The sequence below is a fragment of the Salvia miltiorrhiza genome, chromosome 1 (assembly GCF_028751815.1).
Source record: "Salvia miltiorrhiza cultivar Shanhuang (shh) chromosome 1, IMPLAD_Smil_shh, whole genome shotgun sequence".
Lineage (NCBI taxonomy): Eukaryota > Viridiplantae > Streptophyta > Magnoliopsida > Lamiales > Lamiaceae > Salvia > Salvia miltiorrhiza.
This window is the reverse complement of record NC_080387.1, coordinates 35,153,653-35,174,618: the sequence shown is the minus strand read 5'-3', so window position 1 is coordinate 35,174,618 and position 20,966 is coordinate 35,153,653. Positions and strand designations below refer to the sequence as shown.

General features: G+C 34.0%; 1 protein-coding gene and 3 long non-coding RNA genes across 4 annotated transcripts; all 4 read left to right on the top strand.

Moving 5' to 3' along the window:
* The first annotated feature begins 218 nt into the window (after positions 1-218).
* Positions 219-1,492, top strand: LOC131022404 (uncharacterized). The gene is made up of 2 exons (XR_009101274.1): positions 219-665; positions 1,267-1,492. It is a non-coding gene; the product is annotated as an uncharacterized LOC131022404 (long non-coding RNA).
* Positions 1,493-7,149: 5,657 nt separating this feature from the next.
* On the top strand, positions 7,150-11,312 carry LOC131007072 (uncharacterized). The gene is made up of 5 exons (XM_057934218.1): positions 7,150-7,596; positions 7,681-8,049; positions 10,588-10,851; positions 10,925-11,150; positions 11,215-11,312. The coding sequence occupies exons 1-5, from the start codon at positions 7,249-7,251 to the stop codon at positions 11,310-11,312; spliced, it is 1,305 nt and encodes a 434-aa protein (XP_057790201.1). The 5' UTR covers positions 7,150-7,248.
* A 649-nt stretch (positions 11,313-11,961) lies between these two features.
* Positions 11,962-14,270, top strand: LOC131022402 (uncharacterized). The gene is made up of 3 exons (XR_009101271.1): positions 11,962-12,213; positions 13,446-13,503; positions 13,981-14,270. It is a non-coding gene; the product is annotated as an uncharacterized LOC131022402 (long non-coding RNA).
* Positions 14,271-17,617: 3,347 nt separating this feature from the next.
* Positions 17,618-19,926, top strand: LOC131022396 (uncharacterized). Its single transcript, XR_009101262.1, has 3 exons — positions 17,618-17,869; positions 19,102-19,159; positions 19,637-19,926. It is a non-coding gene; the product is annotated as an uncharacterized LOC131022396 (long non-coding RNA).
* The last annotated feature ends 1,040 nt before the right edge of the window (positions 19,927-20,966 follow it).

Genomic DNA, 20,966 nt, shown 5'->3' with positions numbered 1-20,966 from the left:
GCCTTATTCAAAGAAAAACATGATAGACTTAATTTATCTAATTAATTTGGGCTTATATCTATTTAAATTATTTGAGCTCTTAATTATTAATTTAAATTGAGCTTGATTAAGTTAATTATATATTGACCTTTAAATTAATTATTTAAATGGAGTTCTTTATTTCAAGTATTTATAAATGGATTATAAAATAAAATATTTTGAGTTAAACTCTCATTTGAATTAATTCTTTTCAAATGACTTATTAATATGGATTATTTGAAAATGATTAAATGATTTTAAATATAAGAAAGCATGATCTATGATGATATAATTTGTCTATGTGATATCCTATGATTTATTTTTAAATGACGGAATATTTAACTTGATGGCGTGAGTAGAACGAGTTATGATTGATGCGCATGATGATGTTCAAATAAACGGTTTCGAACCTAAATGTTAGTTATGTGATAGATGTTTTGAGTTTAAGGTTTTGAACGAGACAAGATTAATATGGATGTTAGAACCCTAAAATCATTAAAAAGGAGATAGTTTAGTTTAGAGACCTATCTTCCTTTCTTACACGACTTTCTTCTCGAACTTATCGACTCTTCGTCAATAAAGGTCCAGACGGGAAGTGAAAGCTAAAGAAGGAGGTAACTCTACGCCCCTAGTGGGAACGGAATGAGGTGGGCATTACTTTTACTATACGTATATAGAGATCCCCTGCGTGTCGTAGGCCTCTTATACGAATGAATGCATGAGATGATTTAACTGTTAATTTCAGTTTTATATAACTATCAAACGAGTTTAATGCTACCTTTGAACAAGTTATTTCGTTACAAATCTTTGAACTGGAAAATATTACAACTGTTGTCTTGCCATAAAATGTTTAAATTTTAGTATGATATCTATCTGCTTTGGCTTTGCCAATGATGCAATCGAATTCGGGTCTTGAGCAGTTGATAGCTATCCTGCCTTGGCTAGTGTACACCAGTGACCGTGAGTCATCTAGCGGGTTGGCCGGTCAAGTGACCGTGAGAGGTGGCCACCTCTCCGGCACACAGTTCCAGATATGATAGATTACAAGAGAACTTAGTCTGCAGACGAACTTTAAGAATCACAAATGAATTTAGTAAGCTTGGGCCTTTTTAGCGAAAAACTCCCTTGCTGTACTGTTTATGATAGCATGACAATTTACAGTTTTGAAGCATGTATTTTTATACCTAGGCATACGTGCCCACTGAGTGCTTTTGTACTCAGCCCTGCATATGTTTTCTAAATGTGCAGGTTGAGCTGATGTGATGATGGTGTTGCAATGAACGGAGTCTCTAGGGTTGTTAATAAATAGTTAACCTGTCTAGAATATGTCTTCATACATATGTCTAGCTACTTTCCGCTGCAAGATGTTGTTGATGTTATAGTATGTTATGTCATACTTTGAGTCTTAAGAGAATGGTTTCATATGATGTATAACTTGATTAATGATATTAATTAAGTTTTATGTTGTCTTTCATAGACTGTTCAAAAGAGTATTAATGAGTAAATACGAAGATTTTTCTTAAGTTAAGTAAGATTTACGGTTTCAAATGATGCCCCTTTCTTTCCCCGCTTCTGAATCCCCTTCCCGAGTCATAACCCCGGTTAAGCCATCCTTAGGGATTGCGGGCTGTGACACTTCGCCTATAAATAGAGCTCGAGGAACATTGCAATCTTTACCGATTCAAACGCACAAGTTGAACCTTTGCCAAATTTGCAACTCAGCCTTCAGCTGCATTCAAAAGTTCGAATCGAATAAGAGAATTCACAAAGTCTAAATCAGTTCACTGATTATTTACATTTTCTTATTTCCTTAGGCAAATCCTTGTTTTATCCTAAGCCTACGTTTTCGATTAGTTGAGAGTCTGTCCTCAGTAATCTTAGTTGAAAGATTTTGAACCCCTTTTCGACCGAGTGAAAATAGTGTTTGAGTAGAGCGGAGTTCAGACCAGGGTTTTGACTCCAGAGATCTTAGGCAAGCGCTACAAAGGCAATTGTGTATGTCTTAGCGTACTAAGAGCGAGCCAGAAATCCAACCCAGTGTGTTGGTACTGAAAATCTAATTTTCAGTTGTAAGGTTTGTTGTGCACCCGTAAGCATTAGCCCAGAGTGTTTGTCAGACTAATCATCTGGCTGTGGACGTAGGAACTTTGGCTTCCGAACCACGAAAAAATCATTGTGTTCTTTATCTGCTTTCAGTTATTCCTTATCTACGTTAAACTTGTTTTACAACTGAACAGACTTAACTGAAAAAGTATAACTAAGGATTTTGTTAAGTGACAAACTCTTTCTTAAGGCTATTTGGATTAAGTTTAAATTTTCGCTGCTAAATTATTAGTCTAACTGATTAATCTTTTGATAATCAGTAAGATTAGTAACTCTACTCTGTTTTACAAACTCTAAACTGAAGCCTTACGTGAATATCAGTTAAAACTCTGTGCTTAACTGAAATCAAAATACTGAAGACTTTCAGTATCAGTATAAAACCATTTCCCAATTGAAATTTGGTTTGTTTGTATTCAATCCGTGAAAAATAGCCTACAAGTGTATTTCCCCCCTCCCCCCTCCCCATACACCTATTCAGTCAACCATCCGGGACCCAACATCAACCATCTCATTAGGGGCTAAGAAATCTCTATTCTTAAATATTTTTGTATCAAATGCATTATTAATTAATGGATACAAATAATTTTTTCTTGATTTGTGAAATATTAATATAATGATTTTTAGATATTTCATAGTTTTTAGATATATACTGATTTTTAGATATTTAATGATTTTTGTATATGGAAACTGATTAAAATTTAGAAGAAAAAAATGAAAGAGAATTGAGGAAAATTAGAATGGAGTGTTATACGACGTCACATAGGATAAAATTTATTTTGTTGGAATATTAATATAATAATTTTTAGATATTTAATGAATTTTAGATATTTAATGATTTTTATATATGAAAATCTATGTATATATATATATATATATATATATATATATATATATTAAAGAAAAATAAATTCTATCCTAACGGCAATAATTAAATCATATTTCAAAGGTTGTTTTTTTTGTAGATTTAATAATTAAGGATACTTATCTAATTTCGCATTTTAAGATCAACTTTGTTGTGATTTTTAAGGGATCTATAGTCTTTTTCTATAGTAGTTTTTTTTTAATTCCTAATATACAGTAGGCATTAGAGGCAAATTAAAATATAATAAATTTTAAATCGTGTCCATTAAAGTATTATTGATTAAGGGCATAGACTAGTTCTACATTCTTATCTTAAGGGTGGTTTTTATTTTAACCCAATTAATGTATTATATACGTTGGAAGCTGAATTGGGCTGCCCATGAGCCATGAGGTCGAAGATAATTTTTTAGGGAATATAAATAGAATTAATAACATCAAAGTCATATATATTAAAGTAAATCAAGTACGTTTTTAAATTGAAATTGGAGAGTTGGATATCATGAACTATAAATGTATAATATTACAATAATCATTACAACCTCAAAATTACAAATATATGTATTTTCTATTTTTCGTGTATGGATATAGATAAAATTTTATTGATCAGTAGAATACTAATATAAAGATTTTTAGATATTTAATAGTTTTTAGATATATAATGATTTTTAGATATTTAATGGTTTTTGGATATGGAAATTGATTAAAAAATAAAAATGAATGAGAATTGAGGAAAATTAGAATGGAGTGATTGTACGACGCCACGTAGGATAAAATTTATTTTGTTGGAATATTTATATAATGATTTTTTTAGATATTTAGTTTTGAAATATATCATGATTTTTAGATTTTATATAGAAATTGATTAAAATTTAGAAAAAAATAAGAATGAATGGGAATTGAGGAAAATTAAAATGGGGTGATTATAGGATGCCACGTAAGGTAAGATTTATTTTGCTTTAATATATATATAGATATATAAATTGAGGAAAATTAGAATGGAGTGATTGTACGATGCCGCGTAGGATAAAATTTATTTTGTTGGAATATTTATATAATGATTTTTTTAGATATTTAGTTTTTAAATATATCATGATTTTTAGATTTTTTTTAATAGTTTTTAGATATAGAAATTGATTAAAATTTAGAAGAAAAAAAAGAATGAATGAGAATTGAGGAAAATTAGAATCGAGCGATTATAGGACGCCACATAGGATAGAAATTATTTTGCTTTAATATATATATATATATATATATATTTTACTTTTCAAAATGCTACAAGATCTAAATTATGTCAATAATTATTTGATCAGATTTTCTGATTTATTTCACTTTATGGTTATTATTAAAATTATACAATTATGCAAATATAAAAGAGGGAGAGGTTCAAATAAGAACCACTAATAAAATAAGAACGGAGAACCATTTTAAGCCATTCGATCATCAAGATCTACGGTGGATGCATCATCTTGGTGGATGGATGCAGGTGCTGGGTTCGAATCCTGAAGGGAGCAAAAAAATTATTTTTTTTGGATGCATTAAATTTAATAGCGGATGCATTAATTTGTATAGCAGATGCAGTAATTTTATTGGTTCTTATGTTCTCACGATAATTGTGGTTCTTACTATAACTGCACCCTATAAAAGACCATTATGTTTTATCTCTAGTCGATAACAAGGTTATCAAATTCTATTTTTATGGGCCCCTGTAGGTACACGATTTTTAATTAAAAAAAAGAAGGATATTTTATTGGTTTTATATTTTTATTTAATTTTGAAATCTTATAAAATTGAAGATTAAATATAATATATTATCAATAAAGATATATTTATATGGTAAAGATCTACATCAATTTCTTTTAGAACAAATCAAATCAAATCAAATCTTCTTGTTGAAAGATCTACATCAATTTCTTTAAGAACAAATCAAATCAAATCAAGTCTTCTTGTTGATATATAACAATTTTCAAGAGCTAATTAAATCACGACATCTCTAGGTCCATAATCATGCACGCTTTACAACCATAAATAGAGGTTTTCATAAGAGTTCTAAAGATATAAAAAATATTTGAAAAGCTCAAAAATTGGAGAAGAATTTCTCTACAAAATGAATTTCTCTCCAATATTCAATGTGTTTCATCAAGGTTCAAAGCGTTCTTTATAAAAGTAGGTCGTCGAATCTGTAATTGTATTATAGGTAATTTCTCGTCTAAAATTTGTAGTGGGTTGAAGGTGTAAGAAATGAACTACAAAAATTCTACTAAACAATATATACTCCCCTATCCCATAAGAGCACCCGCAATGCATCTACACGATCCACCCTACTCGAGTAAGGGTGAGATCGTGTAGGGCGTTGCAGCCCTACCTCACTCGAGGGCTACACGATGCATCGTGTATGCCCGATAGCCATGAAATTCGGCACGTGTTTTACACGCGCCATATTAAAAAAAATCGAAATTTGAAAAATTGGGCAGCTTTGACTGCCTCGTTTTGTGTGCTTTTTGACCGTTTGCATATATTTTTTTATGTAATTTTTAGGATTTTTATTTTAATTGAAATTTAATTATTAATAAAATGTGTTATTTAAATTTGAGCAATTAAATTTAAATGAAAAACAAAAAAAATTAAAATTAAAAAAATCATGTAGGCTATCATGTAACCCCAATGCGGCCTCTTTACTCAATGTGGTCCCCCCTCATCAAGTAAGCTATCATGTAACCCTAATGCGGATGTTCTAAGAGTGTTCACTAATTTTCATTTTGGGACATCCCATAAAAATGTGCACTTTACTTTTTTGTACTCTTTTTTTCCATTAATAAAAGTTGGGCCATTCTTTCGATAATAATTTGTGTCATCAACAATTATGCACACTCTTATGGGATGAAAAAGTATGTGATAAGAATTAGAAAGCATGTGAGGTTTTTGATACTTAGCTCGATGACAGCTTCGAACCGAGTTGGAGGTAATTGACGAAATGCTGCAACCGATGCAGATAGAGTTTGCATTATTTTCTGTTATTGCGTATTTTTGTTTCTTTGCTATAGGTTTTGGAATAAAGGATTACGGCTGCTGCATGTGACTGAGAGTGCTTTCCCCATCAATTAGATATACCATATCGTTTATTTTGCTTGATAGTGATGGGCCTTTGGAAATTATTTTTCTTGATTTTGAATGGATGGATAATCCTAAGCCCATGTTTGATTGGGTGTTTTTGGAGGTTGGAAAAAGAATTAATTAATTGAATCAGTTACTCATTGTTTGATTTGGATAATAAGATAATCATTACCCTTATTTAGGAAGTAATCCAATAACCCAATTTATTACCCTCAAAATAGAAGGGAAACAAAAGAAAGGGAATCCCTTACTAATGATTCATTTTCATTGTTAAACCAAACATTCAATAAAAACAATGCTTATTGTTACCATTTCACCTCTTTATTTAATTCTATTCCCTTTCCATTCCTCTACTCGAACCAAACGACCACTAAGGGGGGTGTATTCGTTGTGGAATTTGATGGATTTCTATGGATTTTAAAAGTCTGGGTGTATTCGTTCAAGACTTTTAAAAGTCTGCAGAAATCTGGGTGTATTCGTTCAAGACTTTTAAAAGTCCATATAAATCTGGGTGTATTCGTTTCAGACTTTTTAAAATCCATACAAATCTAGGTGTATTCGTCATTCCGTTGACTTAAAATCCGGAATGACTTTCATGGATTTCATCCAAAAAATACACACGACGAAATCCGGCCAAGAACCACGAGAATTGAAATCCATGAAGTTTTAAGCGAGCGCTAAGTTCCAGCGCCCGTGGCCAAGAAGCCAGCGAGTGCCGGAACTCAGCACTCGTTGAGAAAGTCCAGCGCGCGCTGGGTTTGAGCGGGCGCTGGGTTCCTAGCGGCCGCTAGGTTGCCGCGGTCGCTGGGCCCAGGCAGCCCAGCCCACCCACGCTTTTTAAATACACCTCTTCGGTTTTTTTCCCCTCATTCCACAGATGCCTACAGCAGACTTCAAAAAGAAGACAAGTTTAGGGTTCTATATTAGCTTTTAGCCAGATATTTTTTCATAAATTTTATATCTTCATATTATTTTAATTATGCAATTTTTCTATAGCATGAATCTTGTACCTTTATAAATTGTTAGCAACTGTATGCTGTGTTTCTATTGCATGTGAGTTGATTTCAGTTCTTTGTTGATGTTTTTTATTTTTTATTTTTATTCATTAATATAGTACTGTATCTGTATTTATTTTCGGTGTCTAGTAATATTATTATGGGAGACTCTCAACCACAAGATTCCAAAAAAAGGGCAGTGTATGAAGCATGGACAAAGGAACAAAGTGATGCCTTGTTAGATATTCTGGTTGAGTCTGCACATAGGGGATGGCGCGATAATAGTGGTTTATTTAGCAAAGCCACAGTAGAGGAAAGGATATTGCCTGTTCTGAATGAAAAACTTAGGTGCAATAAAAATTATAATCACTACCAAAGTCGTATAAAATGGTTTAAGAGCCGTTGGAATGCTTATTCAACACTCTTGAAGTTTAACTCTGGTTTTGGCTATGACAACACCACCAAAAAATTCACGGCCCCAGATGAAGTATGGGATGCGTATATAGAGGTAAATTTGTTATCAATTATTTTTTAAACACAATGTTATTTAAATAATATAGTTAATTAATAATTTTCTTATTTATTATTTTAGGCTCACCCAAAAGATGCATACTTACGCACTGGGAGTTTTTCGAATTTTGAAGACTTGGGGCTTGCTGTTGGAAACGGTGTGGCTATAGGAAGAAACGCAATTGGAGTGGGCAGTGCTACTGATGCTAGGACAATAGGAGTTGATGAAAGTAGAGGTCCGCTCATAGAGGAGTTGAATTATGATGCTGATAATGAGGCGTTTGTAGTACTGGGTCAAAATGATCCACCGTTATCCGGCTCCAAATCACCTTTGGAGTCCACTGAAGTGCCTGTGGAGTCCACTCAGAGAAGAGCTCCCGCCAAAAGAAGCAGAGGCCAGTTTGAGACAAATTTAGGCCACTCTGAAAATAGTTCGCATCAGGAGCTCATGGTAGAAATTAAAAAAATCACTAGCACAATGGATCGAGTTGAAAGCCTCTTCGTGAAACGAGATACTATGCTGGAGACAAGAGAAAAAGAAAAACGTTATACAACTGACACACACCCGTCGTGCGGTGCGGGCAAAATACTTGTGTATGCCCAGTACAGACAATACACGCTCCTACGTCCCACAACAAGAACTCAGTCTTAGTGGCAAGTGTAGGGTCGAATCCCGCCAGGAGTGAGGAACCACTTTGTTCTCCAACGACAAACTGAGGTGCCACAAGTCTCAATCTGTATACTCTGCACAAGAAAATAACAAGATCAATAATAACAAAGGGGTGAGGTTATTCGGTTAGGTCATAACTGTTGTTAACATTCGTTTCGGTCATAAGCATACTGATAATCCGTCCATGATCCATATAAACCCAAGGCGTGGCCCAAAGACATTGGGGCGTTTCAAGGGGTTATACTTCACATTTAGGATGGTTGATCCCATTGTGGTCACTTGGTCCGAAGATCACACATTCCTCGGTCACAAGGCAGTGCTTCACTCCTCCTTAGATAGTAGTCATACCCGTTACTCACCAAGTATGACCCTCACCAACCTTCTCTCCCAAGGTCCCCAACTCCGCACTTTGAGTGACACATGTCTCCTGGACACAACCATTTCCGGCTTGTCAGCCGACCAGTCATAGACATGCTACGGCGCAGAGATTGCTTTCCTCGTTTGATAACCATGGCTTTATGCCTCGTCACAGTTGATGGATAGTCTATAGAGAAGCCCAAGACTGAGGAAGGACAGTGTATCCCATCAATCCTTTCCCCACCGTCCGGATCTACAATGCCTTTTGTTGACGCTGCTCAGCTACTCGGTCTTGGGTATACTGGTTGTCACACCCTGGCCTTTGCTTGACATGGACAGCGTTTTACCGAACGGAGATCACCCGTTAGGCCCCTACTGCCCATGGTGTCGAACAGATCCTTCCGGAACCACGAGATTCAACCGAAAGAACAAATGCCTCACGAATGTTTACATGTTAACAACAATTATTTTCACCCCTAAAATCTCACCAAAGGAACTACTCACACATAGCAAAATTCATAAATGCAGAATGAATAAAACACATTATGTAAACAAAAGGAAATACTTTATTAAGATAAAGTAATACCTAAGGCTTCGAGCCTTGAATCTTGTTCGAATGAAAACACGATGGAAAATAGGAAATAGAACTGGAATGTAAATTGTTTTGGATGCCACACACGGCGAATTAAAGTAGTAAACTAAAATAAAACGGAGTTCAAAAAGGGTGCCAAGAGCTTGTACACGCTGCACATCATCAATCTTTTATATTGTCGAATGGTCGAGGTCTAACCCTAGCTGCGCCAGCTTCATATCTTCATCGAGATCTTCTTTCCTTTTTTAACCCAATCCTTGATTGATCCGATTGAAGATAGCTTCCAGCTGCATGCTGTAGTCAAACTTCCCCTTCTTCCAGATTCTTCCAGCTCCTTCTTCGTTCTTCTCCATCCTTCCTCCAAATCTTCGGGATTTACTTTCCTTTCTTGGCTTTGGCTGTCTGCTTCTCGTTGTAGTGGTCAGACGGATTGCTTTCTTCGGTTTGATTCATACCAGATGGGTTGCTTCAGGTTCCCATGCCCCAAGTTAGACTGGAGAGGTACTGCGGCCGAAGCTCCATGCTGGTAAACATAACATAGCAATTTGGGCTTGGTAATGCCCATTCCAACCACATTCTTTCCGTTTCCGCTCCACTGGACCTTCATTCTTCAACAACTTTGTTTTCCCCTGGACAGACCTGAACTGACACAAATAAAGAGAAAAATAGGGCCAAATGGCCCAAAAGTCGAAGACGCATCAACAACTTGGGATGCTATCAAAGAAATTCCTGATTTGAGTGACGATGCCCGCATGACAGCATTTGACTTGCTTGTTACAAAGTCACAAAAAGATGGATTTATGAAAATGACTGTTCCTGAACGTAAATGATGGATAGAATCCAAGACTAGGGATTAGAGGATAGTTTAGTCATGTTTTTTGAACTATGTTTTTATCTTTGTTTCACCATCTTTTTATGAGTACATTGTTTTGTTGGTTTTATGTTTTAATACTTTATTTTATTGATTAATGAATGGTTTTTATGAGTATTTTTAAAAGGCTATTTTTTGTTCGTCCCTTTTATTCTTATTTCAATTATTGTTTCATTGTTTTAAATGGCAGCGTGAATTATGAAAATAAATTAAAATTGCAATTGAAGAAGACATAGATAAAGAACTTGAGGATAAAATCGAAACAGAGATGGAGATTGAACTTTCTGATCATGCTAGGCAACTGATGGAAGCGGCTAAGGTAGTTATCACTCTATTGGGAAATATTATGACGCTACATCCGACTGCTGACAACTCTCTGATGCGACGACCAAAGACTAGGGAAGGATTCCATTTTATTATGAGAATGATGGATGGAGATCCGAGCCAGTTTCGACAGTTGTATAGAATGTATCCTGACGTTTTCATCAAATTATGCCAGATCATAAGGGAGAAAGCCCATGTGGATGATACACGATACACAACTGTTGAAGAAATGTTGGCAACATTCCTCATCATTGTAGGGTACAACGATCGTTATTGTAACGTTCGTGAAAGGTTTGGTCGTTCACATTTTGCTGCTAGTCAGAACTTCAACAAAATCTTGAGAGCATTGAACATCATAGCACCGGACATGATGGTTAAGCCGACTGGCGCAATACCCGCTAAAATTCGGGAAAGTACCAGATTTTATCCTTACTTCAAGGTATAATATTTCTGCTCTTGTATTATATTAAATATTTTTGGTTTTTGTATAACACATTCACCTATTATTTTAGGATTGTATCGGGGCTATAGATGGCACTCATATCCCGGCCATGATAAGAGGTAAAGACGTGAGCTGTTATCGTAACCGTCATGGGGTGAATTCGCAAAATGTTTTGGCAGCTTGCAACTTTGATTTGCAGTTCATCTATGTGCTTAGTGGATGGGAAGGCTCAACCCATGATTCCAAAATTTTAAGTGATGCATTGTCTAGACCAAATGGACTCCACGTGCCTCAAGGTAAATATTTTCTAGTAGATTGTGGATTTGCTAATCGTCGTCAGTTTTTTGCTTCGTTACGTAGCATTCGATATCATCTCAAAGATTTCGGTGGTGACGGTCATCATCCAAGAAATGCAGATGAGTTGTTCAATCTTCGACATGCATCATTGCGAAATGTGATTGAACGAATTTTTGGAATCTTCAAATCACGTTTCACAATTTTCAAAACAGCTCCTCCGTTCCCATTTCAAACACAAGCAGAGTTAGTTTTGGCTTGTGCTGGATTGCATAACTGTAACACCCGGCATTTTCACTACAATATATATATTATTATTATTATTAATATTATTTTCTATTTTCTATTATCTAAAAGAAGAAAGAGGAGTAGAATCACTGAGATGAGATGAGATATTATTTTAATACCCTGAGCTTTTGATTCGGTGACTAATTGCATAATTTGAATAGTTAAGTATTCTTGCATCCTTTATTATTTTATTCTTGGAAACAAGTTTATAATTCCTAGTTAGATGGATTATTTTATTATTTTCAGAGATGAGATTGGTGATAAATACGAAATATTATTAGTCGATTTATTGCTCGACTAATTGAAGTGACATATGTTATTTAATTATTTATTTATGAGCTTTCTTATTTTAATAGTGACGATTTATAATTAAACCATGAATATGAGATTTATTATTATTTTTAATTATTGAGATTACCTTTCAAATTATTCAATTGAGGTTTTATATTATTAAATTATGAGAGGAATGTTAAATTATTTTGTGAGAGTTAGTTAAAGTGAAGGATTTTAAAACCCCTAATGGGCCGATCAGTAAGGGAAATGAGGTTTGAATTATATTGCTCATTTCTATAAATGGATTTTTAATGTTTGAGATAAGTATTGATTTATTGTAAAGTGTATATATTAGTTTTGAGGAGATTCATTTCCTTTTCTTCTCCCCAAAACAGTCGACCATCTCCCCATCCCCAAAAGAAATCAAAAATCACCATTTTCTTACCTTCAAGCTTAATTTCGTAGAGGTATGTCAAGCAGTAGCAGCACTATTTTGAAAGAAAGGTGAATTCTTTGATTCTCCATCTATTTGTGATTTTAGCTTGAAGAAAAGTTATATTTTGAAGTCTAGGGTTTCGAAAATTTGGGGATTTCATACTAGAGTTGAAGTATGATTTTAATATTGAGATATAGTATGTCTTTGATGTTCCTAACCGTGATTATGCTAGTTAATTGTATTAATTCTTACTTGATTTCGAGTTTACTCAAGTTAGTATGAACCCTAGGTTTGAGGTTGAGAGTTATGATTATGTTCTTGAATAATTGGACTCATATATGTGTTCTTGAGTTGGAATTATGTCATATATGAGTAAATTATGAGTTTACACCACATAGTTTGTGAGATGGATTTTGTTAGTTTATAAGTGGATTTGGGAATTCTTGATGTAAGATAGCCATATGTTTGAAACTTGTATAATTGTACTCTTGAGATTGTAAAATAAACTATATGATATAAATTGGAGGATTTCAAGCATGCTAGTATGTAGTAAGATGATGTATATTTGAGCCCTGTATCACTTTATTTAGCCAAGATATGTCTTTTGTTGAGTTGAAGTAAGAGATACCCCTGCTGTCAGTTCTTGGCTGTACAGGACAGGGTATTGAGAGATACTTTTGAGGGTGTTTCCGTGGTTCAAATCTCTTGAAATTTTTACAGTAATAACTTCATCATGATTAGTACATGTCTGTAAAATTTCAGCTAAATCCGAGACCATTAGATGTGTCAAACGATTTTCTGAAATGTACTGCGCGAAGCAGCGAAGTTCGGTGGCAGATTCTGTCTTTCTTGATATAATTTCTTATACACTTGAGATATTGCATTTTTGTAAATTTTCATTAAAAATAGACTTTAAGAGCTTTCTAAAAAGGTAAATTATGTATTTTTGTTTGAAGAGGTTGATTTTATATGATTTTTCAAAGTTAAGATTCATATATGATTGCATATTTGAGAATTCTTACTTGAGATAGTTATGAATAGAACTATGCTAAGTGATTGGTGTTTTACTTATTAATTGTAAGCTAATCTATATAGAATGGATTAGTCTACTCTTAAGCTTTTCTCAATTTGAGATATCCCAAGAGATGTGATGTTACTATTTGCTTTTAGTTAAGTCCATATAAGTAGAATACTCAAATTAGAGGATGCAACTTTCAAGTGATAGAGGTTTCATTCAAGATTTACTTTCTATTTACTTACTTATTATCCAATCTTACTTGGGAACCTCATTATAATGAAGGTTCGAGTGGCAGTGTAGAATGAACAAGCAAGGATTTCTATTTCATTAAGCGTATCAGGTGGGCTTACTAACTCAAGAAGTAAAGATGCATACTTTATTATATAGAGTTTGAGTGTATGCATTTATTTTCCAATTATTGACTTGCCAATATTTGAGATTTGTATGATACCATCTACATAGAAGAACGAATTCGGGTCCTGAGCGAGTCAGGATTTGTGTACACAGAGTTGACAGCTAATCTTTGAGTTAGCTTGTCATCGTGTTTGAGAAGGAGGCCTACTTCTCAACACTCAGAGTTATATGATGCGTAGATATGGTACATACATGTTAATTGTCTGCAGACGTATATGATGTGATGATGATTATAGAGAAGTTTTACAGTTTCGCATACACAGGTTATTTAAATAAAACTCCTGTGTGATGCTTGAGATGGCAAGTTCAATATATAGCTCTAAGAGCAAGCTTTAAAGTTATTTCGGCATGACCACTGAGTGCTTTTTGGTACTCAGCCCTGCGTATGTTTCTAAATATGCAGGTTAAGCTGTGGTGCAGATGGAAGCGAGCAGAGCAAATTCTTTGATGTATATGTATTAAACCAGGCTCAGGATTCCATGTCTTCATACATGTAATCCACATTAATTATTCCGCTGCAACACTTAGTCTATTCTACCTTATTGATGTGTTGTACAAACTTTAAAGTCAATAGCTTTGAGAATTATGTCACTTGAAAGTTAGACAGCTTGTTGTGTATTGTAAGTTGTCCACTCATAAGTTTTAAAAGTGTTGCCTACGATTATTCAATATTATAGTGATTTTATTGTTAAACTTGGTTCATTATTATTAGTGAAATCTCTTTTTTTTTCATTTTCTTACTCCGTTCCCCAGTCACACTTTTCCCCGGCTTAACTATCCACTAGCTTAGGTCGGGCTGTGACAGAGTGGTATCAGAGCAGGTCATTTGCTCTGAGCCTAATTATTCCCTTGAGTCTAGTCTAAATTTGAAGCTTTGGACTAGTATGAGTAATATAGTAAAAGCTCTGCGCTCCATCTCATCCAGCCTAGCCAAGCCAGGTACGAATTTTCAGAGTTTTAAAGTAGCATGTTACATTTTTAAATAAGTTTGAGATATGAGTTGCAGTTTTGCAAGTATTAGTATGATGAAAACTTATATATTCTAAAATGAGTGAGTATGGACAACATGAGTTATTTTGTCCATATGAGTTATTTATGAGTATCCTCTACTAGTATAAACTTCTTGAATGGATAAAAAGGTTAATCATATTTTAGAGTATAAATATCTTGAGATGTGGGGGAATTTTATTTGTTACATGCCAATAGAAATATTTTAGATGATGATGAGTATATATACATAATATGTGGATGCAGAGATAGACAATTTGATGATATAATAGCGAGGTATGTCAGTAGCACTGTAACCTTGTACTAGTAGTGATGTTATAAAGTTAGGGCATCACAATTAGTACTAAGAGCCTTTTGCTACGTATATTCCCATCTTTTGTATGAGAATTCATTGAGGTAAAATTTTCCATGATGTGAAACGGCCAAAGTGGTCATTTACTAGGTTGTTGAGTTTAAATTGCTTAGATGATTGAATTTTTGTGTATGAGTTTTTATACCTTAGTTGGTTTATGGTTATGTAGTAGTTTGACTTTACGGATGGAATAAAAGCTTAGTTATGGGAATTTTGTGTATTTACTCGGCACGATGTCTCAAAGAAGCGGTGGGAAATCTTTCATCGGCCATGTGAATAATTTAGAGAACTACTCGTCCCCATCAACTTGAAAGAAGAATTTCAGAAGTTTTTCATCGTTAGAGTTCCCCTATTTATAGTAGAGTTTTACGAGTTTCGCTTCCTTAGAAGCAATTATCAAGAGCGCCTTCTTGTATGTTATTTCAACTACAAGGATCGACTGATTATGAGTGGGAGACGAAGCAGAAGATATATACCCTCGAGCGATTAGAGAATCTTATTTGGGGCTAGTTCACATAAGTATTTTTGAAGAATTTGTTTCCAGAAGCTATCGTCAGTATAAAGGAGACGTAATTTACCAATTTAAAGCAAGGAAAGAAGATCGTAGCTGAATGTGATCGTGAGCTTTGTGACATCTCGATATGCACCTTATAAGGTTGACACATATAGTAGTTGTAACTTTTGATAGAGTTTTGATGTAGTGCCTTTGCTTGTTGGCAAACCAAATATTCTTTCAGCTAATGCAGCTATATCTTATTTTCATTCCTTCCCACCGAAGTTTTGTTTGAAATCTTGATATAATTTAGTGCTTCTTTGGTGGGCAGTATATAGCGTATCATGAGCTTTACTTAGGGTTTTATTTCTCAATTGTTCAGTATTGGGTACACAACCTTTTTCAAACATGATAGTAGTACCCCTAGCTTTTTGGCAAGTATTGATCCCTTCTATTAGAATCCTTACCCGTAATTTTTCTACCTTTTCGTCTTTCCCTTATTCTTTAACAATTCTGGTTCACAAATCAGAAATCATTGTTAACGTAGCAATTACAGCTTCTATGGTTTGCTGTGGTAGAACCATTTGTAAATTCAACTTTCAAAATCCTTGATGATAATTTTTCTTCATGGGTAAGGAGAAATCCTTAGTTAACTTGAGTTTTTCTACTCAAGGCATCCACTACTAAATTTGCTTTGCGTGGGTGATAATTTATTCTACAATCATAGTCCCTTATTAATTCGAGCTGTATTCTTTGCCTTATACTTAGATCTTAATGGTCGAATAAGTATTTTAAATTTTTATAAGGTGTATCAATTCCACATCTCGTTTCAGAATACCATTGTTGCTAGTTCCAAGTTGTATTGAGCACTTCAGTTCTTGTGGTCTAAGTTCTCATGACCCATTAACAATAATTCTTTCACTTTGCAACAATGCTCAATCAAGTCCATCTTTGATACACATGACCGATTTTATATGGTCTTTCAACTTTGAGAATTCGGCCAAATTTTAAAATAGCCTTTCATGCATCCCCATATAGATGGGCAATCTGAAGGTACTATTTAGACATTGAAAGCTATGATATAGACTATTGCACTAGAGCGAAGAAGTGGCGGCTTAGCAGTAGGGACACTGGCAATCGTGAGTGATTTTGGGTTCCAGAACTCTTGTTTCAAAAATGATTTTTCAGAAAGAGCGAATCCCCGCCAACAGGGCAGGAGACGACCATTTCAAGGTGCATTACGCGTACTCAGAAGCCGCATTATGCACTAAATTGAAGGATGAATTGGGAATTGGGAAGAAGCTTTGCTACTCATTGAATTTGCCTACAATAATAGTTTTCGGGCAACAATTGATATGACACCATATGGAGCTTATTGTGGAAAGAAATATTGATCTCCACTCTATACACATGAGGTAAGTGAAAGAAAAGTGACAGGACCTGATGCGGTTGAAGAAATTATAACGCCTATCCGACAAATTCGACAACTGCTCAAAGAATCTTAAGGGCGACATAAACTTTTTGTAGAGGATGAAGTTTTTCTCAATGTTCCGCATTCTAAGAGTGCACAAGTTCGATGTGAAAAAGAGGTATCTAGAATTATTTTCTGATGTAGTCAAATTTCGGGGACGAAATTTCTTTAAGGGGGAGATGATGTAACACCCGGCATTTTCACTACAGTATATATATTATTATTATTAATATTATTTTCTATTTTCTATTATCTAAAAGAAGAAAGAGGAGTAGAATCACTGAGATGAGATGAGATATTATTTTAATACCCTGAGCTTTTGATTCGGTGACTAATTGCATAATTTGAATAGTTAAGTATTCTTGCATCCTTTATTATTTTATTCTTGGAAACAAGTTTATAATTCCTAGTTAGATGGATTATTTTATTATTTTCAGAGATGAGATTGGTGATAAATACGAAATATTATTAGTCGATTTATTGCTCGACTAATTGAAGTGACATATGTTATTTAATTATTTATTTATGAGCTTTCTTATTTTAATAGTGACGATTTATAATTAAACCATGAATATGAGATTTATTATTATTTTTAATTATTGAGATTACCTTTCAAATTATTCAATTGAGGTTTTATATTATTAAATTATGAGAGGAATGTTAAATTATTTTGTGAGAGTTAGTTAAAGTGAAGGATTTTAAAACCCCTAATGGGCCGATCAGTAAGGGAAATGAGGTTTGAATTATATTGCTCATTTCTATAAATGGATTTTTAATGTTTGAGATAAGTATTGATTTATTGTAAAGTGTATATATTAGTTTTGAGGAGATTCATTTCCTTTTCTTCTCCCCAAAACAGTCGACCATCTCCCCATCCCCAAAAGAAATCAAAAATCACCATTTTCTTACCTTCAAGCTTAATTTCGTAGAGGTATGTCAAGCAGTAGCAGCACTATTTTGAAAGAAAGGTGAATTCTTTGATTCTCCATCTATTTGTGATTTTAGCTTGAAGAAAAGTTATATTTTGAAGTCTAGGGTTTCGAAAATTTGGGGATTTCATACTAGAGTTGAAGTATGATTTTAATATTGAGATATAGTATGTCTTTGATGTTCCTAACCGTGATTATGCTAGTTAATTGTATTAATTCTTACTTGATTTCGAGTTTACTCAAGTTAGTATGAACCCTAGGTTTGAGGTTGAGAGTTATGATTATGTTCTTGAATAATTGGACTCATATATGTGTTCTTGAGTTGGAATTATGTCATATATGAGTAAATTATGAGTTTACACCACATAGTTTGTGAGATGGATTTTGTTAGTTTATAAGTGGATTTGGGAATTCTTGATGTAAGATAGCCATATGTTTGAAACTTGTATAATTGTACTCTTGAGATTGTAAAATAAACTATATGATATAAATTGGAGGATTTCAAGCATGCTAGTATGTAGTAAGATGATGTATATTTGAGCCCTATATCACTTTATTTAGCCAAGATATGTCTTTTGTTGAGTTGAAGTAAGAGATACCCCTGCTGTCAGTTCTTGGCTGTACAGGACAGGGTATTGAGAGATACTTTTGAGGGTGTTTCCGTGGTTCAAATCTCTTGAAATTTTTACAGTAATAACTTCATCATGATTAGTACATGTCTGTAAAATTTCAGCTAAATCCGAGACCATTAGATGTGTCAAACGATTTTCTGAAATGTACTGCGCGAAGCAGCGAAGTTCGGTGGCAGATTCTGTCTTTCTTGATATAATTTCTTATACACTTGAGATATTGCATTTTTGTAAATTTTCATTAAAAATAGACTTTAAGAGCTTTCTAAAAAGGTAAATTATGTATTTTTGTTTGAAGAGGTTGATTTTATATGATTTTTCAAAGTTAAGATTCATATATGATTGCATATTTGAGAATTCTTACTTGAGATAGTTATGAATAGAACTATGCTAAGTGATTGGTGTTTTACTTATTAATTGTAAGCTAATCTATATAGAATGGATTAGTCTACTCTTAAGCTTTTCTCAATTTGAGATATCCCAAGAGATGTGATGTTACTATTTGCTTTTAGTTAAGTCCATATAAGTAGAATACTCAAATTAGAGGATGCAACTTTCAAGTGATAGAGGTTTCATTCAAGATTTACTTTCTATTTACTTACTTATTATCCAATCTTACTTGGGAACCTCATTATAATGAAGGTTCGAGTGGCAGTGTAGAATGAACAAGCAAGGATTTCTATTTCATTAAGCGTATCAGGTGGGCTTACTAACTCAAGAAGTAAAGATGCATACTTTATTATATAGAGTTTGAGTGTATGCATTTATTTTCCAATTATTGACTTGCCAATATTTGAGATTTGTATGATACCATCTACATAGAAGAACGAATTCGGGTCCTGAGCGAGTCAGGATTTGTGTACACAGAGTTGACAGCTAATCTTTGAGTTAGCTTGTCATCGTGTTTGAGAAGGAGGCCTACTTCTCAACACTCAGAGTTATATGATGCGTAGATATGGTACATACATGTTAATTGTCTGCAGACGTATATGATGTGATGATGATTATAGAGAAGTTTTACAGTTTCGCATACACAGGTTATTTAAATAAAACTCCTGTGTGATGCTTGAGATGGCAAGTTCAATATATAGCTCTAAGAGCAAGCTTTAAAGTTATTTCGGCATGACCACTGAGTGCTTTTTGGTACTCAGCCCTGCGTATGTTTCTAAATATGCAGGTTAAGCTGTGGTGCAGATGGAAGCGAGCAGAGCAAATTCTTTGATGTATATGTATTAAACCAGGCTCAGGATTCCATGTCTTCATACATGTAATCCACATTAATTATTCCGCTGCAACACTTAGTCTATTCTACCTTATTGATGTGTTGTACAAACTTTAAAGTCAATAGCTTTGAGAATTATGTCACTTGAAAGTTAGACAGCTTGTTGTGTATTGTAAGTTGTCCACTCATAAGTTTTAAAAGTGTTGCCTACGATTATTCAATATTATAGTGATTTTATTGTTAAACTTGGTTCATTATTATTAGTGAAATCTCTTTTTTTTTCATTTTCTTACTCCGTTCCCCAGTCACACTTTTCCCCGGCTTAACTATCCACTAGCTTAGGTCGGGCTGTGACAATAACTTTCTCCGAAATGAGTGTCGTTCTGATGAATTTCCAGTCGAAGTTGAAGAAGGAAATGTTGCATCAGATGTTGAGAACGATACAGACATTTTGGAATATCTTTCTCAAAGCCAACTGTCCCAGCGGAATGAAGCGAATATATGGAGAACAAATATTGCTAATGCTATGTGGCAAAATAGACAAATATCTGAAACCGATCAAGACGATCAAGCGGAGACCGAAGATAATATTTAGGGCGGTGTTTTGATGGATGTGGTTGAATTAACATTTTTTTTTCAATGTTGGATTTTTTATGGATGTTGACGTTATTTTTAGATTTTTTTAATGGATTCACAACGATCGTTATTGAGCATGAATTATATAATTTAGGGGTGTATTAGCTGGGGATTTGATGAAATCCACGGAATTGAGCATGAATTAGGGGGTATTTGTTTGGGATTTGAGTAAATCCCAAGAATTCGTGCATTCTGACTCGGCTTCCAGCGGCCGCTGGAGACCAGAACACGCTGGGAACCCAGCGTGTTCTGGCCTCCAGCGGCCGCTGGAAGCCGAGTCAGAATGCACGAATTCTTGGGATTTACTCAAATCCCAAACAAATACATCCCCTAATTCATATTTTTGTGGTTGTTTATGTTACAAATTTGTGTATATTTTTTATTTTGACTTCATCATTCGTTATATTTATGTAAACTTGTATGATGATAAAAACATAATGACATGATTCAAATCCAAAACATGAAATCCAAGTATGTTTTAATGATAACATGAAACTCATTAATCAAATTCAAACATAATTCAAATCCAAAACATGAAATCATTCATGGATATTGAAAACAAACATTAATCATTGTTCAAATCCAAAACATTAATCATCAACCAAATTCAAAAGATAAAATTATCCAAACTCATAAAACAATGTCAACA